This window comes from Raphanus sativus, chromosome 4, assembly GCF_000801105.2.
Source record: "Raphanus sativus cultivar WK10039 chromosome 4, ASM80110v3, whole genome shotgun sequence".
Lineage (NCBI taxonomy): Eukaryota > Viridiplantae > Streptophyta > Magnoliopsida > Brassicales > Brassicaceae > Raphanus > Raphanus sativus.
In genome coordinates this window covers 21,788,068-21,815,173 of record NC_079514.1, presented here as the reverse complement: position 1 = coordinate 21,815,173, position 27,106 = coordinate 21,788,068, and the positions used below count along the sequence as shown (strand labels likewise).

At 42.0% G+C, this 27,106-nt stretch overlaps 2 protein-coding genes across 2 annotated transcripts; both read left to right on the top strand.

Moving 5' to 3' along the window:
- Window positions 1-5,964: 5,964 nt before the first annotated feature.
- On the top strand, window positions 5,965-7,225 carry LOC108830846 (uncharacterized GPI-anchored protein At3g06035). The gene is made up of 2 exons (XM_018604416.2): window positions 5,965-6,167; window positions 6,623-7,225. The coding sequence occupies exons 1-2, from the start codon at window positions 6,077-6,079 to the stop codon at window positions 7,123-7,125; spliced, it is 594 nt and encodes a 197-aa protein (XP_018459918.1). The 5' UTR covers window positions 5,965-6,076; the 3' UTR covers window positions 7,126-7,225.
- A 2,620-nt stretch (window positions 7,226-9,845) lies between these two features.
- LOC130511192 (uncharacterized) lies at window positions 9,846-11,144 on the top strand. Its single transcript, XM_057008070.1, has 2 exons — window positions 9,846-10,466; window positions 10,545-11,144. Exons 1-2 carry the CDS (start codon window positions 9,846-9,848, stop codon window positions 11,142-11,144), a joined length of 1,221 nt encoding a protein of 406 aa, XP_056864050.1.
- The last annotated feature ends 15,962 nt before the right edge of the window (window positions 11,145-27,106 follow it).

The following is a 27,106-nucleotide window of genomic DNA, read 5'->3' as shown; positions in this document are numbered from 1 at the left end:
ATGTTAGGAGATTGTTTGGTTGTTTGGGCTGCGCTCGATGTCGAGCTGCCTACGTACCCTTTTTCGCGGGATCAAGCCGATTCGTAGTTCTGAAAATCGTTTTTGTTTATGTCGTTGGTGGCCTCCAGTTCGATGTTTGATCGGCGATGAGACGTCGAAGTTAACTGTAGTATTTTTTGAGGTTGTAAGGGTTCCACGGTCTTAATTCGGGGCGTCCCGTTTTGCATTTTTCCAGCTCGTAAACGCCGTCGCGTACTTCTTTCGTTATTTTGTTAGGACCTTCCCATCTCGTTCCTAATTTTCCTGCGCATTTCTCTTTTGTCCCATCAAACACTTTTCGTAGCACTAGGTCGCCGATCGAGAAGCTGCGGCCTCTTACGTTTTAATCGTAGTAGCGAGCTGCGGCCTGCTGGTAATTTTGAACGCGTACTGCGGCTCATTCTCGTCGTTCCTCGATCATGTCTAGATGTTCGAGTAGCAGTGTTTCATTCAGTTCGATGTTATCGGGGCATATCCCTCTTGCTGAGACGGGACCTCGATCACAGCTGGTATTACTGCCTCGATTCCATACGATAGGGAAAACGGTGTTTCTTGGGTTGATGTATGGGGTGTTGTTCGGCATGCCCAGAGCACGCCATTCAGTTCCTCGCTCCATTTAGACTTTTTGAGATGGAGTCTCATTTTAAGGTTGTTTTACTATCATTTTGTTCGCTGCTTCGGCGTGTCCGTTAAATTTTGGGTATCGAGGGCTTGCGAACTTTATCTTGATCTTCCATTTCTCGCAGAAATCTTTGATAACCTTCGAGATGAATTGGGGTCCGTTATCTGTGATTATTTCGTACGGAAGACCCTGTCGACATACAATGTTTTTCCAAATGAAGCTCGTCACCGTAGTTCCAGTGATATTTTGGTAGGCTTCAGCTTCGGTCCATTTGGTAAAGAAGTCGGTCATCACTAACAAGAATCGTAGTTGTGCTGGTCCCGACGAGATGAAGGGTCCCACTATATACATGGACCATTTCATGAATGGATACGGCGATGATATAGTTGATAGCTTTTGCGTTGGCTGGTGCATCATGGGTGCGTGTCGTTGGCACCTGTCGGACCTTGCTGCGAACTGTTCGCTGTCGCTGATTATAGTTGGCCAGAAATAACCGTGCTTTTTGATCTTAATTGCCAAGGATCGTCCACCGGAGTGGTTCCGCATGATCCGTTATGTGTTTTCTTGAGGATGATTGAAGCCTCTTTTGGCGATGCGCATAACAAATATGGCTCACCGAAGGTTCTTTTAAATAGTTTCCCTTTCATGATGCAATAGCGCGAGCTCCGAGCTTTTAACTATCGGGCCTCCCATCTTTCCGGCGGGAGCTCTCCTGCTTCGATATAATTGTGTATTGGGATTCTCCAATCTGGTCTACTTTCGAGCTCGTTCTGGAAAGCTTTGTGTGACTCGTTGTTTATTTCGTGAACAGGTATCTCTTCGGGATCCATGCGAGTAGGTGCCATCCTTGTGACGCCTGATCGGGTTCTTCGGGAGGATTCGCCAGGGTTTCTTCGGCTTCGTGGAATTCCGAATTCCTCCTCTTCGGGGTCTTGATTATTTCCCTTAGACCTACTATGAGTGACAACTGCTCCAATCAGTGGGAGGTTGTCTTCGCCGTTAGCAATCCCTCTGCGAGGAAGGTCTATACTTGGTTGGTCTATGCCTTCTACCGGTATTACCCTTCTTATGGTCGGATTCGACGTCGATGCTAATGCGGCGAGGGCGTCTGCTGATGTGTTTTCTCCCCTCGGGATCTTCGCGAGCTCGAATTCGTCAAACTGCTGGGCGATCCCTCGTAGTACCGCCAGGTAGGCCTCCATCCGTTCGTTTTTAGCTTCGTACTCGCCGTGGAATTGGCTTGTGACGAGCTACGAGTCGCTGAAAGCGCTTATCTTCCGAGCACCTATGCTTTGGGCGAGTCGTAACCCAGCGATCAGGAATTCATACTCGGCCTCGTTGTTTGATGCATTGAAGCCTAGATGGAAATATTGCTCGATCATCTCTCCCATTGAGGATTCGAGTTGTATTCCAATACCTGATCCTTGCTTTGAGGAGGCTCCGTAAACGTGGAGTTTCCATTTTCGGGTTTTGTCGGTAGCACCAGTTTCCCTGGGAACGATCTCGATAATGAAATATGCTAGAACTTGTTCTTTCGAGCTCGTTCGGGGTTTATATTCGATATCGTATTCTCCGAGCTCGATTTCCATTTCGCTAGTCTTCCGAATTGGCTCGGACTATGAAGAACCGTTCGTAACGGCTGCGACATCATCACCATGATCGAATGGGACTGGAAATACGGTCTTAATTTCCGTGCGGTGCTTACCACCGCCAGGGCTAGTTTTTCCATTACGGGGTACCTTGTTTCGGCATCAGACAAAGATCTAATGACGTAGTACACCGGCTTTTGTTCACCATTTTCTTCGCGAACTAGTACCCCACTTACTGCGTGTTCCGAGGTCGCAACATACATGTATAAGAGCTTGTCGTGCACAAGTTTAGATAGGTTGGGGGGCTCGCTTATATAGGCTTTAAGCTTGCTGAGGGCGGCATCGCAATCGGCGTTCCATTCGAAATTCTTATTTCCTTTGAGGAGCTTGTAGAGCGGAAGACACCGATCTGTTGATCTCGAGATGAAACGATTCAGTGCATCGATCTTTTCTGTGAGTCTTTGTACATCTTTGATCGACTTCGGGGGTAAAGTTTCGATAAGCGCTGAGATCTGTTTAGGGTTGGCTTTGATCCATCTTTTGGTTACGAGGTATTCGAGGAACTCTCCAGATGCCACTCCAAACGTGCATTTGGTCGGGATTAGTTTCATCCCGAACTTATTGAGAATGTTGAAGCATTCTTGGAGTTGGAGAACGTGGTCGTTAGCCACTGAAGATTTCACCAGCATGTCATCTATGTAGACCTCAATCGTTTTACCCAATTGGTTGAAGAACATCTTGTTTACCAGCCTTTGGTAGGTGGCTCCGGCGTTTTTCAATCCGAAGGGCATTACCTTATATCAATAGGTTCCTCGCTCGGTAATGAAGCTCGTTTTCTCCTGATCCTCCGGGTTCATGAGGATCTGGTTGTATCCGGAGAAGGCGTCCATGAAGGAGAGTAGCTCGTGACCAGCCGTGGCTTCGACCAGTCGATCTATATGGGGTAACGGGAAACTGTCTTTGGGGCAGGCTTTGTTTAGATCTGTGAAATCGATGCAGACTCTCTATTTCCCGTTCTTTTTCTTGACGACGACCGGGTTGGCGAGCCAGTCCCGGTATTGAACTTCGCGGATCAATCCAATTTTCAACAATTTATCGACTTCGTCTTTTACTGCCTTGGCTCTTTCTGGCCCAAGCGTTTTTGGTTTTTATTTGATCGGCTTAAATATGGGATCGACATTTAGATCATGTGATGCGATGCTGATGTCGATACATGGCATGTCGGCAGCAGACCATGCAAATGTATTGATATTATTTGTCAGGAAGATTATTAAGTAGTCCTTGATCTTTGGTTGGAGATCGCGTCCAATGCTAACGCATTTCTCCGGCGAATGCGGATCTAAGGAAACATTACATGCGAGATCTTTTCCGGGATCTCTCGTCGAGGTATCTCGCACCACTTGTTGGTTCACTCCTTACGGGAACATCTTGCGGCATCCTGTCATATAGCAGGACCGCGATTGCTTTTCATTTCCATAGATGGTTTTCTCCCCGGTTAGGGATATGAATTTTACGCACTGGTGGTATATCGAAGGCACCACCTTCATGAAGCCAAGTTCGTCCCAAGACAGCGTCGAAAGGAGAGAGGTCGTGCATTACAGAAAATTCAGTTTCTTGTTCGAGGTCATGTGTTCTAACGACGATCGCTATATTCCCTAATAGGGGCATTCTGCTTCCTCCAAAGCTGTAGAGAGGAGGTGCGTGTTTATCAATGACCACGTCGGGTCGATCGATTTTTTCGAGGGTTTCATGTGATAGCAAGTTGGCTACGCACCCGAGGTCGATGAGGACTTTTGACAAAACTACGCCGGCGAGTTCTATCGTGATGACCATAGCGTCATCATGGGGAATATCGAGCTCGACATTCTCATAAGGAGAGAAGGTTATCGCGCTTTTATTTGGGATCGTTTTTCCTAGTCGATGATCGCTTCCTGACTTGGGAGGCGGAGCGGCGATCGCGGGGCGCTTGGAGGTCGCGGATCGTTTTGATCTCGGACTGTTGAATCTTTGTCCTTGTTGGCTGGGATCCATGTTCGTGCTTAGAAATCCTGGATCTGGTTCTTATTAAAGATGTTTTTCGTTTATCTTCCCCATAGTCGGCGCTAAAATGTAGAACCTAAAATCTACACTCTGTATTTTGTAGTGTTTGTAAAGTAAACTAAGGAATGACAAAGGATGTAGGTAACGATATCCTTAGATTACAACGATGTAATCGGAAATCAGTTGATAAAAATAAACTTTTATTGAATAAGAGGTCAATTACAAGAAATAACAAAAAGATTGACTATAACAAAGAGATCGATCAAGATCGGGATCTAACAAAGTAAGAAAGGTAAGAATGTGTAGTATGCTCTCTCTCTAGGGTTTTCGCTGTCCTCCAAGTGTTGATCTCTCTTCCCTTTTATAATATCAACTCCGTCCTCCTTGTAATCGACTCCGCGATCTCCGTCTTCTCCCTTGACTTCGTCATCCCATCGAGTTCGATTCGGGGGTTTCTTCTTTGCGGCCTGTTTTCCCGAAATAGACCCATTAGTCTGATGGACCAAAATTAGGTCCAACACTTATTTTATTTTAAGATATAATCAAGTCGTTGCAGATATATGATTAAAAGTCATCAATATATCAAAGAATTTGTCCTTTTCTGTCTCTCCTTAGAAATAACCGGATCACCAGAGTTTAACCAAAAATTCTCAAATTCAGTCAAAATAATTTTTAAACTCTATATCTTCTTGGTTTCTCGGATAAAATTATTAATGGTTTTACTAACCCTAAAAATTTGGATTAAACAGTTAAAAGATAAAAATAAAAATCTAGTTTAAATGGAAGATATTTCTATAGAATTTTTAGAAAAAAATCTAAAACTTTTAAGGGTTTCACACAGTGGCGAAAATAGCAATCATTCTCACCAGAATCAGTATTAATATATTTATCTAATAGTGTTAAAACATGTGCATGAATTAGATTACACCCTTAAATAAGGGGGTCAATTGTACATGAATCAACCAACTTTTTTTCATTTTACACTAACAAAGTCACATATAAACAAATAAATTTTAAAAATCATGGGGTCAGCCTTCTTTCTCAAATAGTTATGCCACTGATTTATCAATTCAAAATTGATATTCCTAAAAGTTTTGAATAATAACGCATTTGTTGATTTTCTTAAAAGCTCTTATCTTTATTGATAAACCCATGTTTCATCATATTTTATTGTTATCATCTATTATTTATTTACTGTTATTATTCAGCTTATAGTTTTTCTTATCTTAACCCCTTTTAAAATTTTACTTTTAAAGTTAATGAAAGAATATACTGATATATTTGAAAATTTTACATTTTGTTAATAAAAATATATATAATGACACTAGATTTAGAAGAGACAAATATTAATTAACTAAAACATATTATATCTAAGTTTAATATATAGATTATACCAAATATACATAGCTTTCTACTATTTTTAATTAAGGCAGATCCAGATTTTTCCTCTAACTCGTAAACTGCGTAAGAAATACAAAATAAAATTATCCGCTGTAACACGAATATGAACTTTCGTTCTATTTGTATTTTGTTGTTGTGCATGCCTGACACGTATAGAGGTGTTGCATGAATACATGTCCCCTAGTGGCAAAACGAAAATACATATGCGCCAAGTGTTGCTGACTTTTGGCGAATATAGTATTTTTAAATCTCAAGATGTTATAAACGAAAAAGGTACAGCTTAACACGATTTATTCTCTTTGCATTTGCTCTCGTTCTACCCTGACCTTCACTGCTTTTATTACCAGAGAACCAAGAAAACAAATCTAAAATTCTGTGAAGCGGAATGGTCTTGATTATTACCAAGATGTCGCTCTCTTTGTACATCGTTCATCTTCTCATGTTCTCCTTGATTTCCACTTATGTTATCAGCAACCGTACGATCTCTCTCCTTCGCTATTAGTAGTGTAACTATACTATGTATTTGTGAAAACGCATGCATTACAACAAATAATCATGCACGTCGTTCCACCTGTTATTTTCTTTATTGCGAGGAGAATATTTTTTGCCATTTTTGCCTGGATTAAGATGTTGGCTGCTTCTTATGGATTCCAACTAAAGAGGAAAAGCTATATTATATAATTTTCTTGGGGTTGTTGGCCATAAGTTTCAAAGCCTATATGAGTGAAAAATTCGATCCCATGCATGTTTATATAGATAGTTAACTACTTAGCTACCATAAGTTATCTAAGTTGTTTCATTTTTCATATATATACGTATCTGTAATTTATCTTAATGTTTGCATGTTATTTACATTCTTCCCATCAATATTAATAGATGAATATCCTTCTAGTAGTACTATATCCTCTTCACTGTCTTTGAAATGTTGTAGAGGAGGAGGATAATCTTCTTCAAGGACTGAACAGCTATAGAACTGCACAAAGTGTTCCACCTTTTGCCAAGAACGGTAAGGCCGATTGTGTGGCCGATGAGATAGCCGACAAGCTTGAAGGTGAGCCATGCACAAACCACACCACAGCCAGCACAATTACTCCTGGTTCTGTCCCCCCACGGTTATCGAACTACCAAGACATTCTTTCTGAATGCAAGGTCGACCCAAACAGTACCCATGACGGATTGATCTTACCAGTTTGTATCCCTAACCGGGTACCTACTCTAGTTCTAACTAACTACACCCACACTGGTTATGCTCAGTATCTTAACGATTCGAGGTATGTTGGAGCTGGTGTTGGGTCGGAGAAAGAGTGGATGGTACTTGTGTTGACAACAAGTACTCCAGGTGGAAGCTTCTCCAGTGGTGAAGCAACATCGCTGACAGTTGTGGCTGGCTTAGTTTTAATGGGGCTGTTGTTTAATTGCCTGGTGGTTCTGTGAGTAAATTATGGTTGTATATTGTGCGAATGCTCTTTTGTTATAATGTATGTTTTTTTCTCAAGGGACATCAAAATGAGGGGACAGGAAAATCCTCACAATATCGTGTTGTGTTTTGATTAGCCAGAAGGTTGTCGCCTTCTATTGATACTATTCAAAGATCTCTAATTAAAATGAAATACATCTGATGGAATAGAAAATACCCGGTTGGAGTATATAAGTTTATAGATTGAATTGAGTTGAGTATATAAGTTTATAGATTGAACTTAACATTTAGACCAAAAAAAAAGTTTATAGATTGAATTTTCAATTTAAACCAATATCCCTTTTGCCTTGTGTTATTTGTATTTATTTATTTTCTTAAAAAAACTTCATTTTGTTTCTAACTCTAGTAAAATTTTCTACTAGTCACAAATACGTCAAATTCATACAAATGCGTCAAAATTATACAAAAATGTCAAATTCATAAAAAGTGTTAAATTCATACAAAAATACGAAGGTAGTCACAGGAGAAACATAGCTATACTACGAAATATTTATTATAGGACATAATCATTGATTTTTTGCAACAAAATAAATAGAAGCTATTGATATCTTTTATACTAGACTGTGAATGTCATGTGTCATTTGATTTTTTTCCAAAATTTTATTTTATTTACAAATCAGTTTTAAAGGATTTACCACAACTAAATATTACGCCTTTTGTTTTTAAATAAGTATTATTTTGACATTTTCACACCGTTAAAAGATGAAATTACGTAAATTATTATTAATTACATTTTTCTAACAAATTATATTTTGGGACTCGCCAAATATAACTCAAAATTTTAAGTCAAATACAAAAATGTATCCCAAAATTTAATCAAATACAAAAGTAACCTAAATGCCTAGTGATATTACAACAATTTCTTTATGAACAAACAGAAAACATATATTCTATTTTACATTTTAACCATTCGTTAGAGAAGACTTACAAATAAGTCTTATCAAAGAAGACTTCTTTATAAGTTTTCTCGTTCAGTAGATCTTAAATAAAATTTAAAATTTTTATAAAAAATATATTGATGAATAAAAAATTGATATCATATAAAAATAAATATTTTTCAATGATGTAAATTTAGTTTATCTAAAATTGAACTATATTTAACATAAATGTGTGAATGTAGATTGGTTCATGAGTTATTAGTTACGGTTTGGTAACATATGTTATAGTATTGTTGGTATCTCAAATCTTATCTTCATTTTTTTCTTCCAAATTGACCTATATATGTTAGTAATTATCTAATAACTTAATTTAAACACTTTCTAAGTTTCTTTTAAATTTAAGAAAATATATTTTGCATAGTTATTTGACTTTAGGGTTTGGAAGTGTTCCTATGGATTACATCTTAAAAGTAATTAATAAATTTTATAAAAATTATTTTCAAAGAGAAAAAGTCAAAATCATGTATTAATAAATATTTCTAAAATATAGAAATTTAGTTTTCTGAAATTGTATTATTTTTAACAAAGATGAGTGAATGTAGATTAAGTCATGATAGTCTTTGGTTCAGGGTATGGTAACATATGTTGTGGTATTGTTGGTATCTTTAGGATTAGATTCTGAAATCTTATCTTCATTTTTTTTTCAAATTGACCTATATATGTTTAGTAATTATAAAAAACACGCGGAATCCCTAGATGTTTCTCTGAGGCGATTGTAAAGACGATTTCCGTCAAAAAATCTTCTTCGTCATTTTTATCTCTGGTAATTTTGTTATTCTGGTAAATTTTCTTTCTTCTTCGTATTCGAGAGCCATTGTCGTCGATTAAACTAAACCACATGTTTTTTTTTCAGATCTGAAACTGTTTGTGTTGTATTCTAACTCCCCCGCCAGTAAGTTCTTCCTCGTTCTTTCTCGTTCTTCCTCTTTACTGTCAAATTTTTATTTCATTACTGAAACAGTTTGTTTCTCCGTCGTGAATTCTTCCTTCTTGTCGAGTTTTGACAGATCTGTAACTGTAGCTGTCGGCGAATGTAACTTCTCTGTCTTGGACCTCGATTTCTCCGCTTTCCGACGATATGTTCACCCATTTGTTCGATGTATCATGGTTTCTCTTCAGATTTGACTAGTGTTCTATTAGACGACTTCGTGACGACTTCATGCTGTCTCGGACGACTTACAAGAGAAGACCTCAAGATGACTTTTTAGGAGAATACTTCAAGAAGACTTATAGGAGAAAACTTCACGAAGACTTACAAATAACTTACGAGAGACTTCGTAAGTCTTCATGAAGTCTTCCGTAAGTCTTCACAAAGTCTTCCGGAAGTCTTCTTGAAGTCTTCCGGCAGTCTTCTTGAAATCGTCTTGAAGTCTTCCGGAAGTCTTCTGTAAGTCTTCTTGAAGTCTTCCGTAAGTCTGTGTGAAATCTTCCGAGACATTATGAAGTCTTCGCATGTTTTTCTGTTTATTTGTTTGTTCTATTCTGTTTGTGTTTGAAGTGTTGCATTTTCAATGTTTTGCAAACTGTAAAATGGATTTACCAGAATTTCCTATGAGGTTGTTCACCTTAGGCGAAGAGCCCGTTCCAATAAAAAACATTGCATATCATACATATAACCTAAACTTGCTTCCTTCTGTAAAGGCTGCTCTTAACGAAGATGAATGGGAGAAACTGAAGAATTCAAGGTTGGGAGTGTTTATCAAATTTTGGGAGCTGCAATTTGGATGGGCGTCTAGGCTATGTTGTGTTACCAGCTGGATATCAAGAAGAAGAACGAGCTCTGGTCTCTTATTGGTCCACACCCGGTGAGATTTTCACTGATTGAGTTCGAGCACCTCACCGGTCTAAACTGCAAATATATTGAGAACTTGGATAATCCGGCTCTAGAGGTGACAGATGAGTTGGCTCGTTTCTGGGAGCTGATGGGTGTGGATATTGATGCTGGTCCAAATACCTTGCAAATAATAGCAGCATGTAAGAGATGTCAAGAGTGGTCTCGGGTTGACCGCATGCGCCTGGGATACCTCGCCATCTACTTAGGATATATTGAAGAGAAAAAGAACTCATCCGCTACACGGGCGAACCCTGTAAGGCTAGTGATGGATTTGGAAGAATTTGAGACGTACCCATGGGGGAGACTGGCTTTTAAGTGGTTGATAGACTCTCTGAAGCGCAAAAATTTTACAAAGACTTATACCATAGATGGGTTTGTTCAAGTTCTCCAAGTTTGGGTCTACTTTGCTCTGCCCGACTTTACTGCAGCCTTTGGGAAGCCCATACGAAACAAACCGAGTCCCCCTTTGCTGGCTTACAAGGGACACAAAGGACGAAAATTTGTCAAAGAGGGTATCACCACACAGGTATCACCAATAGAACAGAGTACTGATTAATGTCTTACTGATCAACAGGGTATCTAACTTGATATTTACTTAATGCAGACTCGCGTGGTCAACTATGTGGCGAAGGAGATAGGTGAAATGTTCCTTCAATGGGACAATGATGTTGGTGATGTGGCGGTTGAAAACTTGTTGATGTTCATGTTTTCTGCTAAAGCTAATTGGAATTGGACTCAGGAGTGCTGGCCAGTCAAAGGTATTAAGACGTGGACCAATCTTGTCTATATGAAGCAAGAACCTCCTCAGTTCCCTGTCAACGAAGAAAGAAGAGCTCGGAAAAAAGCTCATACAGAGGCTTATACAGAATTTCTTCCATCAGAGGATCATATAGAGCCTCCACTAGAGTCTTTTGTTGCTAGGAATAAGCTTACGGGAGGAGAGATTGAGCAAATGTTCAAGGAGATGACGAAAGTTATGACTGTTGGGTTTAGTGAGTGCGTAAAAGAGATGAAGCTTATTTGGGATAGGATGGAATCTGTGGAGAAGAAGGTGGGAATGAACCAGAAAGGCACTGACTCTAATGAACTTCAACTAACACTTTCAGACCCGAATACGACTGCACGCGAACCAGGGGTTAGTACCAAACCCTCTTCCAAAATACGAGTGCTGCGAAATACTAGGCAAAATACTAAGATACCGTAGTAAATTTGGTTTGTTTTTTTTTTGAATTTTTGTGCTTCCTTGTGTCAGAATTCTTGGATTTGGTTTGGATTTGGTTTGTTTTGTATGAATTTTTGTGCTTCCTTGTGAAAAAATTCTTGGATGTGATTTGTTATGTATGAATGTTTTTGCTTCCTCTAAGTGATTGTTGCCTTTTTTTATTCTTGTGGTTATTATGTTTGGTACTCGTGTTGACATTCCCATTGTAATCAGAATTGCAGAGTGAGAGTGTGAACGGGGAAAAACGAGAAAAGGAGGACATAGAACCCGGTGGCATGAAAGAACCAAGTGTTGTCATTATGGCAAAACAAAACCAACCAAATCATATTTAAAGGAGGAGGAAGAAAGAAGCGTTGAAAAAAAAGATGCTATTAAGGAATATTCATGTGCAAAAAGTCAACGAGAAAGGAAGCTTGCTGTGTCACAGCAACCTCCAACCAAGAAGTTTGGTCATGGATATGATCCATTTGCACCGGTTGACAAGAAGAAGGCTAAAGTGCTTCTTGACTTTCTGAAAAAGATCCGTAAGTCATTATATCTCACACAGTTTGAATAAATGTCAAGATTTGTTGATAGAATTTTACCGTTTACAGGGACCATAAACTACATTTTGACAAAAAAACCTCGTGGAAATCGAAGTTTGTGGTTTGCCATCCTCCGAACCCCCCAGAAATGGCTCTTGAACTCTGTAAGTCTCATAAACACTACTCCTCGGAACAGAATACTTAAGGAAGAATTCAGGAAGACTTCCTGAAGTCTTCCTGAAGTCTTCCTGAAGTCTCCGAAACATTACTCCTCAGAGCAGAAGACTTCAGGAAGTCTTCAGGAAGCATAAAGTCTTCCTGAAGTCTTCCTGAAGTCTTTTGTCTCTAAAGAAACGTTCTAACTTATTATGTTTTGAATGCAGCACATGAATGGTTTTATCAATTTATTGAGGCTTCGATATTCTGACCATCCAGAGAATTTTAGGTCCGATAGGCTTTGCTTTCTTGATCATCATTTTGGACAGATGTGGATCGAGAAGTAGGGGGAATTTAAGAGCTCACAGGCGGGTCTCAACGACCTAGGAACAAGGCTCCCTGCCAGGGCATCTGATCATTATGCATGCATGGTTCCAAATTATCACCAGTCAAATAAGATTTGGGGAAAAGATGTGGATGATATATATGCCCCAATTAACTACAAAAACGACCATTCGATTGCTATTTGGGTATCGATCCCTAACAAGCACATCACCATCTAGGAAAACATTCCTACTCATATTAAACCTTGTCAACTCGCCAAGTTAATGGAGCCCTTTACCACAATGATCCCTTATTTGATGGTTGAACTCGCTGCAACCGACGAAGAGCGAGTCAGATACACACTGGAGCCATTCACATTTGAGAGAGTGAGGGCCAAAGTACCTGTTGCACAATCTGGTGATTGTGGTGTGTACACCTTGAATTACATCGAGTGCCATGCTCTTGGCATGTCATAATTTCATCCTGCCTTTTCTGATAAGTACGCCAAGACAATTAGGGAGAAGATGGCGACAGAGATGTTTGAACATGATCTTTGCTACCATCGTGACGGAGATGATGATGACTATGCCTGCTTGGATTTGTACGAAGGAAAATGATGTGTAATTTGTACAAGAACCTTGATGCTTTTCTCCTCTTTTGAAACCTTGTAGTACATTAACATGGTAGGATAGGATTAACCTTTTTTGTAACTTATCCTCGTACCAAACTAGCTTTGTACAACTAGTTTGGTAGTGAATCTATGAAGGAACTTGTTCTATTTTTCATAATAGAATATTCAATTGATAAGAGAATAGATATGTCATAACGCAAAACATAAGTCAAAAGACAATATATATGTCATAACACAATACATAACAAGTAGATAGAAATAGAGGTGGAAGACTTTCAGGAGACTTCCAGAACACGCAAAGAGGACCAAGATAAGTCAAAAGACAATATATATGTCATAACACAATACATAACAAGCAGATAGAAAGATAGGTGGAAGACTTCCAGAAGACTTTCAGGAGACTTCCAGAAGACGCACAGAGGACCAACATAAGTCAAAAGACAATAGATATAAGTCATAACACAATACATAACAAGCAGATAGAAAGATAGGTGGAAGACTTTCGGGAGACTTCAGGAGGACTTCCAGAAGACCTACAGAAGAAGTTGAGAAGACTTGCAGCGAAGAAGACTTACAGAAGACTTGAAGAAGACTGTCAAAGACTCTAAGACGACTCTCAGAAGACTTCCTAAACAGGTTGGTTGCAGTTTGGACGTGTATGACCAGGTTGTTTGCAGTTCGAGCAGCTATAGTCCTTGTGTAGCTTCCGCGGTTTGTGTCCTCTGAACCTGGATAACTCCAACCAAGATTGCCATTTTGACTTCTTTTTTCGACCCGGACCACGCTTTACATCCGGAGGAAGACATTTGCGGATCTCAACCTCTCCAGCACAAGGATATATGTTCTGTGAGTACCATGCATACAAATTCTCCCTTGAGTATAGCGGGCTCACAGGTGAGGCGATATGCACTTTAGCAAATGTTCCAGCTGCTATAGCATGTGAGCAAGGTATTTTCTCTATTCCATAGACACCACATTCACACTTGATATGTTCAAAATAAACAATAGAGTTGCGCCTGCCACCTGTGACAAAGAATTTCCATCCATCAATTGGTTGGACAGACATAGTGTCTGCTATCTCTGACCGAATTGCCAATAAGCGCTCAACTCCCCGACTATGCTAAGATGTGAGAGTCAAAGCATCTTCTCTCCTTTTCCAATACCACCTTCCCACCTTCTCCCTTATAAACTATGTTGGAGAAAAATACTCCGGTATCATTTTTCTCCAGGCTCCAGGCAGGACCCAGACCTCCGGGTCCCCGCTTACGAAGTATCCCGGATCCTCACTGAAAGGAACTCGGAACTCAGGAACTACCCTTCGGAACTACTCCCGGAACTACTCCTCCCTCCGAGAAATGGAAAACTTCCGACTAGGAGAACCTTCCATATTTCCGAATATGGAAGAGTTCTTCTTACTCAGACCGACTAAAAGGTGACTATATAAGGCGAAGTAAAACCCTAGAGCAGGGGATCCACTCATCTACACCTGGACACTTAGAGATTAGAGCTAGGCGACTACACTAGGGTTCTTACACCATTCTATTGTATTTCCGGCTCTTTGATCTAATAAAACGTCTCTTTATTCATCATCTTTCAAAAGGCGCTCACGAATCTATCCGAACAATTCGAATATATACACTTGTCCTCCGTTCCGTAGTACCCTAAAACGACCTACACAAAAATCCCCTAACAGTTTGGCGCTAGAAGAAGGGAGGTAATCCAAACTACGTGATGGTGGCGGCGGACGAGCCAGACGAGCCTCAGAGACGACCCGACATCCCGAAGGACGAATATCTCAACCGGGAGTATCACTACGGAGACGAGACCCGACCTGCGCGGAATTTAGAAGCACCCGACTCTGAAGCCGGGGCCTTAAGCCCACTATCGACGTTCGAAGAAGTGGGAACAGCAGCGAGATCTCTCGCGACTTGCTCAGAAGGAAGCTGGGAGATTCATGTCGTATCTGGCGGCTCGAGCATAGACGACGTAAATCATGCAACCGTAGAGAGAAGCGCATGGGACAGCGAGCATGGCCCGGGGGCATACCAGATGGAGCATCGATTCCCGGAAGCGGACAAAATCAGTTTTACTCCCGAGGAGCAGGAACAAGTATTGGCCCGTCACCATGACGCTCTGCTCGTATCACTTACCGTCGCGAACTGCTTGGTAAAAAGAATTTTGGTGGATAACAGAAGCTCCGGCAACATCATCTTCCAAGCTACCTATCGGGAGTTAGGGCTGGGCGACCATGCTCTCATACGAAAAGTAGTCCCACTTATCGAATTCAGTGGAGCAGTCAAGCAAACCATCGGAGAAGTGACTCTCCCTATCTACACCGAGGGGATCAACATGCCGACTAGGTTCCTCGTCATTGATTGCGTGTCTTCATACAGCATGATCCTAGAGCGACCCTGGATTCATGACATGGGGACCGTACCCTCAACGCTTCACCAATTGATCAAATTCCCCATGCCCTGTGATACATGCTCAAATTACCCTATAACAATATTACTCTCATCAAAAGAGGTCAATTGTAGTATTTAGGGATCGAATCCACATGGAGTTGAGGAATCAGTAGATCTTATCTTAAGTAAGCTAGGCTGGAGATTTTCAAAACAATAAATAACAAGTAATTTAGAAACTGGTTTGAGCAAGACAATTATTCAATAGTGATTGATTTGGGTTAACAAGTATGATTTAAGTAGCTAGACTTGGGATTACTATTCAGGTTATCAGGATTATAGAGGTTTTAAGGCCTATATGAGATGCTTGCATTATATTAAAGAACCCAACGATGCAATAGCCTTGTTATGGTATTTTTGTGTAGGGTCGTTTAAGTACTACGGAACACTAGAAGATACGTATGAAAAGCAAGAAATCGAGGCTAGAAGAGATGTTTTATTGAGTGTTGCATATGGGACTACAACGTTGGTGTATAAACCTAGTTCTTAGTCGCCTAAACTCTAATCTCTTAGCCTCTGAATGTCGATCCCTTGTTCTATGGTTTGGGCTCCCCATTTATAATTGTAGATGTCGGCTTCAAATAGGGCGAACTCTTCCACAATCAGAAAAATGGAAGTTTTCCCTTAGGTGGAAAACTTCTATTTTACTTCAATAGTCGGTCCGATAGCAGGGGTCGGACCGATAGCAGGGGTCGGTCCCTGGTTCCTTTTCATGAAGGGGTCTGGAAGTTGAGGGCCTATCCGGAAGCTGGAGAAAACTAGTACTTGGATATTTTTCCCCAACAGTTTTCCCATTATTCCTTGATTTTATCATTGTAATCAAGGGATAATGTGTGTTCTTGGCCTTGTCTTGATAGTTTTCTCCAGGGCCGGAGACTGCTTCAGATGCCTTGGTTTCTTTTGTTGAGTTAGGCCGGGGTCGTGTTGACGACTAGAGTAGAGGATTATGCAAGGTTTTGAGTCTTTTAGTTCCAGCGAAGATTTTCACTCTGACACCGAGAAGCTATCATTCCGGAATTGGCCCTGATAGATCGTATCCGATTACGTCAATCTTTCCTCTAATCAACTTTCCTTTTGATGACGCTATTATTATTCGAGAGATCTGCGGGGAGCGGGATTTTCGAATTCAAATTCCAAAAATCCAGTCTTGGGAGCTCCGAGATTCTAGATCGGCGGCTTTCCCGAGAAGGTGCTCAACGACTCTTTCCCTTAAATATATATAAATACAGCGTCTTCCCATTATTACTTCAAGATCTTTTTGTTCCAATTGGGATACATAACTGATCTTCGCTTCATTATCCGTTCGACTGGAAACGACCTTTGTATATCAAATCTCCGCATCCCTCCAATGGCAGAAATAACCGGGTCAGGGAGGACGGCAGATTCCTCTTCATCCAGATCTAGCAGCCCACCAAAACATCGTTGTAGAACCTAAAATCTACACTCAGTATTTTGTAGTGTTTGTAAAGTAAACTAGGGAATGACAAAAGATGTAGGTAACAATATCCTTAGAACACAACGATGTAATCGGAATTCGGTTGACAAAAATGAACTTTTATTGATCAAGAGGTCGATTAAAAGGAATAACAAATAGATTGATTATATCAAGGAGATCGATCAATATCGAGATCTAAGATAAAGTGAGAAAGGTGAAATGTATGATGTGCTCTCTCTCTAGGGTTTTCGCTCCGCCTTTGGTATTGATCTCTCCTCCTTTTTATAAGTTTGACTCCGCTTTTCTTGCAACTGCTTCTGCAACCTTCTCGACTTCGGCGACCTCTTTTTCGACTTCGTCGACGTCGCTATGGGTCTTGTTCTTTTACGGCCCATTTTAAATATAGCCCATTTAGCCTATGTCCAAAATTGGGTCCAACATTTGTCCCCTAGTCTCTTTTCCTTTGATCGAAATGGAAAGAGACGGTTCGGTTTACTTGGTTCGGGAATTGATTAGATTTTCTCCCGGCTTTCGATGTTCTCGTTAATCCGTTGCTTGTACTTTTTACATAACGGTCATGTACGTGAATTTCTAGAGCAAAACCGGAGTGATTATGGCGGCTGCAGCGTAACCTAGGTAATTATTGCGTCTCTCGGGTTCGATATAGCCGTTTGAAGCTTGCCTTTAAATAGCGATGGAGCTTTTCTTTTTCTTTTTCACTTCCGATCTTCTTTCTTTCTCTTGATCTTGCAATTTTCTTATTATCTTAGTAAAATGTATTCCTTTTCATTCCCCCGTCCGACGATCAAGCAAGAGCATCTTGAAAAGTTGTACTCTTCATTCGGTGTCGATCGTGCCGTGGTTTGTGAGCTTGCTTCCGATTAGGAGACCCCGAAAACTGTTAGAGATGGATACTGCGGAGCGTATCTTCGTTTCTTCGAGTCCTGAGGGATTTCTTTCCCGATTCCAAAACAGTTCTAGAGATTCTTGCCGAGCTTGGGATCTCTTTTACTCAGCTATGCCCGAATATTCTTAGGCATCTCCTGGCGATCCTTGTCAGAGCCATGGAGGAGAAACTTCTGTTTGAGAGGAGTTGCACAATCTTCTTTTCATAAAGCGTAACCAGAAAAATCTCGGGACCTTCTTGGTATCTCTTCGTCCTGGTCGCCATGTGATTAGCGGATTCCCCTATCGAGACGATCTGTGGCGGGAACAGTTCTTTGTCTTCAAAGTGGACTTGTCCACCATGGCAGATTTTGACTTTTCTCTGCTTCCTTGCCGTTGGGCCGAAAATATCGGTGAGTTTTTGAATCTTTCTTATTTGCGTGCTATTCAAGAAACTTACACGAGTATATATATCTTTTTGCTTAGTTCATCCGGGGGTCTCTCCGATGTCGGACCAACTCCGAGGTATGTTGACCGTTTTGAGACGGAGGACACTGACTGGTCGTCGTTCACTAGGGAACGGATTCGGACTTTTAATTCGCTTCCGATCGGTCTAGGAATTGCTCCTGCGATCTCAGGGCCGGTCAAGTTGCTCGAGGAAGCTCGATCTTCCGACCACGACGAACCTGCTTTTACGGAGGAAGTCGTTGCTCCTCTTAGCACGATCCGCTCGGAGAGGTGTTTGTTGAGAAGGTCATTCAGGACCTTGGGATCTGCCTCGCATAGGCCGCTAGTGGATCCTATTCCGGTGACTTTGTGTTCTGATTCGGAAGAGGATATGCCGACCCGCGGACGCGAGTCTGTCAGGGCATCGCCATCGCGACCTGCCCCAAGGACATCGAAAAGGCGAAAAATAGGGAGGAATGATAATTCCCCAATGCGTCAGGCCAATGCTGATCCTAGGAGTTTGGACGAAGGGACCGCTTCGGAGGAAGCTTACACCAAGGTCGCTGAAGCGAACGCCAAGGTTTGATCTTCGAGAATCGACATTTCATTATTATTTTTTTTGTTTTCTTTTATCGTTTCCTGACTATATTTATTTTCAGGTCATGGACGCTTGCAATGACCTCGTTCTGAAAATGGCGGAGCGCACAGGGCCTTTCAAAGAGATGCTGAGATTGACAGGATCTCCCTCGACTTCAAGAGGATCTCGGTTGAGCTCGAGGTCGCCAAGCGAGAGAACAAAGAGGAGGTTGAGAAGATTACCTCCATGATGGCGGATTGGGTGAAGGTCTGTGACGAGAAGTCGGTTCTGGAAGCCGAAGTCGCTGCTCAGCAAGCCAAGATCGCGAAGCTCGAAGCCGAGAGGGACCGAGATGTTCGTCATGCTTCTAACTCCGCGCGTCGCGAGATGTCGCAACAGTACGCGACCATTCTGAAATCTTTAGAAGACAAATGGTCCGACAAGGAGAAAGAGACAGCGGCCAAAATTCAGCTCCAGGAAGTAGTCGCGAACATCGATCTCCTGACCTAGATCAAAGAGGGGAGCTTCGACGTCGATGGAGAGTTAGGTCGCCTGCAGGATTTGGAGAAAGATTGTGAAGCGCTCGTTGATTCCTTCACTTCCTGGATTTGGACTATCTCTGAGCTCGATCTCCCGCAAGTGTCGGAGGAGTTGGATCTTGGGGGGCCCATCGAACGCGGGAGGCGACGCAAACTCTTAATTTTTTTATCTTCTTTTGTTGTTGGATAATTACGACATCGCGGAAATTCCATTTTTTTCTAGATTTCGAGGGTTTAAATTTTGAATTGTTCGGATATTATCTGTTTTTCTTTTGTTTGAAATAAACAAACCTTTGGCATTTCAGATTTGCTAGAATCTTCGTTGTTAGGATATTCGTAATACTTCGTTCTTTATAAGGCCTCGAAGTTTTGACTTTGGTTTCATCTGAACAACTTACGAACTCCCTTTTTCCTTTTCGAGTAAAGCGACTATGTCAAGAAGATCGAATCCCCGGGAGACCGATAAGTCAAGGAATCGAGCCGGCAACGTCGGCGCGGAGAGGATCCGATCCGGTGATGTTAGCGAATCGCTTACTGAAGTCCTTCGTGAGGAAACCCGAGTTCCCCAGGTTCCTTCTAGACAAGAGGGCAAGGAATCTGGTAACAAGGACTCAGCTGTCCGTGTAAAGTCGAGTAGTCCTACTAGCTCGGAGGGTCGTAATGGTCCCTCCAAGAAGGGGAAGGAAAATGGTTCTGATCATCATCCAAGTTCTCTTGGTGACGCGATTGCGAAGCCGTTTCATTGGCTGTTTACGCATTCCAAAGATTGCCCGATCACGGAGGATCCGGATAATGTGGCTCATCTAGTAAGGCCCTTTAAGCTCGCTGATTGCCCGCTTCCTTCCCTTCAGAACATGACCGAGCGTGAAGCTTATGTCAAGATGGAGGTGGCTCATGCCAAGGTTGGTTTGTTTATCTTTTTAACGATGTGTTCAAGTTTATTCTGAACTTTTATAATTTATAGGCCATGGAGGCTAATAACGAGTTCGCGGCGACCCTGGAACGGCACCTTCAAGATGTTCCGCGATCTGACGAGCTTCTCGAAGATAAGAAGGTCGTGAGGGAACTGAAGTTAAACCTGAAGCTATTGCAGGAGCGTGATCGTGCCAACACTGATCGTTTGTCTGTTGCAGAAGAATCATAGAACCGAATTGCTTTGCTCGAAGCTCGTCTTCGTATTGCGGAAAACGAGAGGAAGTTGATCCTCGAACGAGTTTCTTCTCTTGAGTCGCAGATGGAGTCGGATGCCTTGAAGCATGCCGACATTCTTTGCAATTCGATTTATGAGGCTAAGAAGGGCTTGGCTTACGGTTATTTGGGTATCATGACGTCCTTCAAGGAGAAATGAGAAGGCGAGCGGTCCAAAGTCGTTGACGAGCTTCAGCTTGGGAAGGAGATAATAGGCAAAAATTTACTGACCTCGAGTGAAGTGGAGCGATCGGGAAATAAGGGTATCGAGCTCGGAGAGTTCGATGTGTCTGCGATGACCGAAGGGCTGGATCTTCCTCATGCTTCAGGAGATTACTTCGCCAAGGGGGCTTTTGATGGTGATGGGCCGAAGCATATGGACGGGTGCTTTGGAGATGGGGAGTTCGACGTCGGAGAGTAGTTTTTAGGAAGTTGCTCCTTATCGATTGCTCTCCATTTTTTTAATAATTTATTTGTTTTTGTTATTGAATTTAATAAAGAAGATCAATTCGAATGCCTCTTATTGTTTTCAAGGATAGAGCTTTGATTTTCCTTTTGGAACTTTTGATCGAACTGAGTTGATACTCCGTCGATGCCTTGTCGGCGTGAAATGAAGTTTTTGTTAAAACCGATATGCCGCGTTTTCCAGCGGGACCGAAATGCACTCTGAGACTTGATCAGGGCCTCGAGCTTACACTTAGTCGTTTAGTAAGTAGGAGAGTTGTATCGTGGTAAAACTCGTGTTTGGAATACTATAGATCTCGGAAAAATTGCTTTTTGATAAATTATGACTGGTAATTTGTTACAATCGAATTTTATTAAAAGAAAGTCTGCATAGTACAATCCTTGACTTGGATAGGTTGTTTGTGTTGCTGCAAATGCTCCCTTGTTGTTTTCGATGTTGGGAGGTGACTGAACTCGTGGCGTGAGCTGCCTACGTACCCTTGGGAAGGGATCAAGTCTTAACGTAGTTGAATTGTTTCCCCTTAGTTAAGGGTCGTTTTGGCTTTTGATCGTGTACGGGTGTTTGTACGGCTCTTGGCGGGATCGCGTTGAAGTATCTGTTTCGACTTAAGAGTGTGGTTCGATGTCTTTGAAGCTCGCGAGGTAGCATGTCCGAGAACTTCTCTGACTTCCGCGAATAGTTTCGATGCCTTTCGGAGTTGGGAATTTCAGGCATTGGTGGTAAGTCGGTGGTATTGCTTTCATACTGTATAGCCAGGTGATATCACTCAAATTACCCTAAGGAGTGATTTTTACTCTCATCAAAAGAGGTCAAGTTATAGTACTTAGGGATCGAATCCACAAGGAGCTAAGGCACACACTAGATCTAATAGTTATTATTAAGCTAGGCTAACAGTAAATAGATTATAAAGCAGTAAATAAAATAGGAAATATATTAAATTGCAAGGGCGAACAAGGTAGTTGTTCTTATGTAACCAAGGTAGTTGATGGAAGGATGGTTGCTAGATCTAGGGCTTCTATTCAGGTATTGGGGATTATAATGTCTATAAATTCCTAACAAGTTGCTTGCATGATACTATAGTTCTCAGCCGCTTAACTCAAGTGAAGTATCACTGGTTAAATTATCTAGATCTCTGGCCACACCTTTCGCATGATGACACAGAAAAAGAGTCGGTCGATATCCTTTCGAGATATCGAGCGATACACCTTTCGCAGCGCCGATCGATTCACCTGTCGGGATATCGATCGACGGCTTCTAGATCTGCCTAGGCGCGAGCCGATAATGAACACTAGGTCTCAAGGAGGAGCTGTCGTTCTTGTCAATGGGAGACAAGCAAGTTCAAATGGATAATTCAAGATAATCAAAGATCCTAGTGATCTATGTTTTAGTTACCTAATCTAGAACAAGCATAGGGTGCAATCCATTTGATGAGTACCACAACTTAGCAATTATATTTTGGGGCTAATCCCACAAACCTATCTGAACCATAGATCTAACAGGTGGATCTATTCAGACATGATAGTCGTCACAGAAATCATAGATGAATAGATGAAAATGCAATAGATAATATAAAACCAAAAGCAAAGGAATTCCAGGAGGACTCTCAAGGAGTTCCTCCCTTCTCTCCTAAGAGAAAACAGTGAAAGCGTAGAAAGCGTCTAAAGCGTAGCCGTCAACAATGACTTAGAAATAACATAAATAGGGTTTCTGGTCGTCAAGGGTATTTTGGTAACTTTGTGGTGATTCCTGGGCTTCAGTTGGTCATGAAATATACTTGGACCACGTTCTGATGTCCCTGTCGATCGACATGCAATGTGTTGCATCGATCAACATACAATCCTCTTCTCGGCATCCTTCTCTCGCGAGGCAGACTGACCACTCTTCAGTAAAACAGGCATAACTTCTGCTACAAGATGCGGATTGACCTCAGACCGGTGGCATTAAAAAGCTAACTCAAAGCTCTATCTTTTGTCAAACGATGGGCTAAATCCAACGGTGGGAAGGTCTCCATCGAGAGCTAAACATCTGAAGCGTCTGTACAGTCCTGCGATTTGAAAGACTCCAAAAGGCACCAAAATCACCATATTTCTCCAAATCGTCCCTGAACCTGTAAATACTCTAAATATACTCTAATACATAATAAATAGTATATAAAACACTTATATATCATGGGTAAAAATGGGTAAAATCCATGGTATATCAACTCCCCCAGACTTACTCTTTTGCTTGTCCTCAAGCAAAACAACCAGGCAGTCTCTCTGAAAGAGGTTTGAAAACAATCGGGACTCACATGATTTTAAAAACTCAGTTCATCATCTCTTTAGTAGTGCAAACCAAATCATTAAACATCCTAACCTTAGAAGCACATTTTACAATATCCTAGTATAGCAACCAAATTCCACTAGTTCCACAACCTAACAGATCATGTCTGACAATCCCCTCTACTAACCTCGTTTCTTTCATAAAAATAAAAGTGTAGGCTTTACCTTGGGAGTATCGATCAAAGGACACATGGATTCAACTCAAACAAGTTTCTGAACAAACAGGTAGTCTTCTCTGATCCCTTTCTCCCCTCACTCTCTTCTCTGAATCTCTTATTAGTTTCAATTTCAACAGGTTTCGATGCCACAAAGGTCATCTAGTCTATCTCATTGACATTTGCATTGTAACTCATACATTTTTGACAAAGTGTAGCGAATAATGGGGTCTTTGGTAATTTACCTATCCCTCTTTTCCACAATGTGTGATCATCCTCGAGATTTAGAATAATGGGGTCGCAGGTAATTTACCTATCCCTCTGCCTCTCAAAAAGTCATATCAATCTTTTCTTTATAAACTTAGATCTTGAGATGCCGAAGAGAGAGAAGGAAGGGAACCAGAAACACACTGACTTTTTACCTTCCAGACTTGTAAGAGGATTCTGATCCCTTGTATACCAAGCCCCAAGACAAGCAAATCAAGTCAGTATTAGGTTGGAGGTCAGCTTTGGTTCCTTCAAACAATTTCAGCAAGTGCAAACATAGTTGACAGGTTGATCCACCTTAGTATCTATAATACTTCTGCAGTCAGTAAGTCTAAGACTGGTTTAAAGAATGGTTAGATGACAAGTAATAAATCGATTAAGATTATATCCCCTTCTTGACTCAATAAGAACTTTTTGAAAACATTTTAAATAAGACTCATAAAGTAGATAAACGTTAGTAATCCCCCCAGACTTAAATTACACTGTCCCAGTGTAACACAGTCGGTGGTATGAAATACATAAAGCATAATTAAGAAAGTTAACAAGTTAGAACGATATACCAGCTCGCTGATATCTGTGTTGATCGACCCAATGAAGTATCAATCGATCGTTGAAGATGAAGAGCTGTCGAACGATATCGATATGGTCCCATCAGTCGATGTCTAGAGAGATCGTTTGTGTCATGTCCCAAGTTCTAGATAGTGCCATCCGGATGGACCATGGTGCGAGGACAAGCACCAGCCAGGTCATGAGACCTAAAGGCAAGCGTATCATGGTCCAGAAATGGGGCTAAGTGCATCAGGAAGCTGAGACTTAACCAGAATGGGGGAAAGGTAAGCTCAAAAGAGCTAGACAAGTGTTTTGGTAGCTGGCCGTTGAGGTTTGGAAGCTCGGGCAGTTAAAAAAGGAGTAAGGCAAGCTCACAGTGGCTCAGGCAAGTTTGGGACAGCTCCAGTAGCTGGAGTGTTAGCTCACTCAGCTGGGGAAGCTAGTGACCAGCTCACCTCAGCTAGGTGGAGTGATTGGCTCTTGGGCTGTTGGACCGGACCATGAGCGGTTATGGGTCCGGCTCGGTGGTGACATGGTCTGGTGTGACCATGGAGCTTGGCAAGTATGTCAGGTACCTAGCTAAGTACTGGCAGCTGAATATCGATCAAGGGGAACGGTTGGGAGCAGTTGGAGGCGGTTTGGCCGAAAGGATGCAAAGGGAAACCGCTTGTGTCCGTTCGCCCAAACCTTGTAACCGTTCGGTCCAACTGATTGTCGATGGCATTTCCTATAAATAGGAGACTCTGCCCATCGATTTCAATCACGAAAAAAACTAGGCAAACCTCTGCCAAAATTACACCAGCAAGAAAGAGAGAAGAGACCGGCGGTGAGAAGTGATCCGAGTGGTGGTCCGGTGTGATTTAGGCGGTGGGAAGATTCAGGTAAGGCTATGGCAGGCGGGCAAAGTGATAAGGATAAGAGGAAGGAATCAGAGAAGGATGGAGGCGCAGAGGAACGCACGCCTAAGGTCAGTGATGCACTCCGGATGGTTATCGCCCAAGACCATGGGTTTACATGGTCTGGCCGATTGAACCATGATGTGTTGGTTGCATCCATTTCTTCTTTTCTCTTTGTCAATCTCTTTCCTACTATATTCTGATGTAGTCTGAGGGTTTAAACCCGCGGACAGACCCCCAAGCCTTGGATTGGTCAGTGTAATCTCTCCATGGCCTTGGTTGGGTAGGTATGGTCCGATCTCATGGTTCCTGAAGGAGTTATTGGGTTTGGCGTTTGTAATCTCTTAGTTGGGATTTATAATGAATTATCAAAGTGATAGATTGAATTTCTAACATGGATTTCGAGATGGTTCAATGTGGCCGGTTTGGCGGTTCATGGTCAAGATCTATATGATTGAGGCCGGTTCTGAGGAATCCGCTTGGAACATTCTCTTAGTTTAGATTTATCAGGATTTATCATGAATTTTATTTAGTTTTTGGTTGAGTATTTAGAGAGGTCATATTTGGGACTGAGATGTGATCTAGGGTCCGGAACCATGTACTGTTAGTTCTGATGTTAGGATATCGGGTTGTAAAAGTATTCATGTGTTGTGGGTTTGGTTTCAGGAACAAGCAGTGATCGTGTTAAATCCAAGGAGTCTTGAAGACCTGGCCGTGGATGGATGTGTGATGTGTGTCTAGTTTAGTTGAACTTATGATAGCCTATTGTGCAACTTGTGTGATATGAATGATTTGTATGGATCACATTGACTTATATATATGAAATGATCTTTTCTTTATGCTTCCGCTTTGTACTTGTTGTTTATGAACCTCAAAACAAATGAAAATGACTTAGAAACTATTGGACCTAAACCGGCTTAACTACACTTAGACATCTAGGTAAGTACTTGGACTGGTTGGATTATGGGATCCAGGTTCGGGTCTTACAAGTTGGTATCAGAGCATGCTTGATTCTAGGCTGTTTGGGTTAGGGCAGGTCATCACACATCCGGCTGGGTCTCTTGACATGTTTTGTTTAATGTTTATGTTGTTTATTTTGATGTTGTTGAGGTTTAAAAGTTTCTGTCAAGACTAACATTTGGTTTGTGTTTGGTTTTGATGTGTACTAAGGGAACTAAGAAGCGGTCTCGGAAGGCTAAGGATGGGGCTGGGGCGTCTGGTGCTGGTGATGCATCAGTACCTAACCCAAGTGTGGTGCTGACGGTTCCACCTACGGGTCGGACCGGAGATGCTGTCCTGACTGAGACCCAAGTTAACCAAACTGAGGTTCAGCTGGACGGAGTGGTTGGACAGCTGAATGAGACTGGAAGGCAGCTTGAGGGAGCTGGAATCCAGCTAGGTGCAGCTAGTGGGCAGCACCAGGATAATCCGGATGGAGAGGCTGAGTCTTCAGAGATTGGTCACCGAGCTGATCCAAACATCATGGCTGATGGGAGGACTGGTCCGGGTGATCAGGCGGCTGAGCCTTCCATGCAAGAGATACTGGCTGCCATTAGGCTAATGAGTAGTCAGATGGTAGCCATGACTCAGGTGCTCACCCCAGTGGTAAACTCATCCGTTGGTCAAGCCACACAAGCTCAAGTGAGAGCTGGTGGAAGTGGTGGAGCTGGTGGACGAGTGTTACCAGTAGCTGAAGTGATTGAGCTGGATCCACCATCTGGATCAGCTAAGAAAGTGGATTACCTGAAGGTTCTGGAGCACATATCTCGCCTAGGGACAAAGCACTTTGCTGGAAGTGTTGATCCCATGGAGGCAGATGAGTGGAGAGACCGGTTGGTTAGAAACTTCAAATCAACCCGGTGCCCTGAGGAGTACCAAAGGGACATTGCAGTGCACTTCCTGGAAGGTGATGCACACAACTGGTGGATAGCTTTGGACAAACGTACCAATGGTTCCATTGAGCGCTTTGCTGATTTTGAAGTGGAGTTCAACCACAAGTACTTTCCAGCTGAGGCATGGGACCGTTTGGAGGCTAAGTTCTTGGACCTGGTTCAAGGGCGTAGGGCAGTCAGAGAGTATGAAGAAGAGTTCCACAGGCTCAGGCGCTTTGTGGGAAGGGAGT

Bases quoted from the DNA above. Each gene is read 5' to 3' on its own strand.
- LOC108830846 (XM_018604416.2), top strand. From the start codon at position 6,077: ATGGTCTTGATTATTACCAAGATGTCGCTCTCTTTGTACATCGTTCAT. The intron at 6,168-6,622 runs GTACGATCTCTC...GAAATGTTGTAG, and splicing joins CACTTATGTTATCAGCAACC to AGGAGGAGGATAATCTTCTT.
- LOC130511192 (XM_057008070.1), top strand. From the start codon at position 9,846: ATGTTGTGTTACCAGCTGGATATCAAGAAGAAGAACGAGCTCTGGTCT. The intron at 10,467-10,544 runs GTATCACCAATA...TACTTAATGCAG, and splicing joins AAGAGGGTATCACCACACAG to ACTCGCGTGGTCAACTATGT.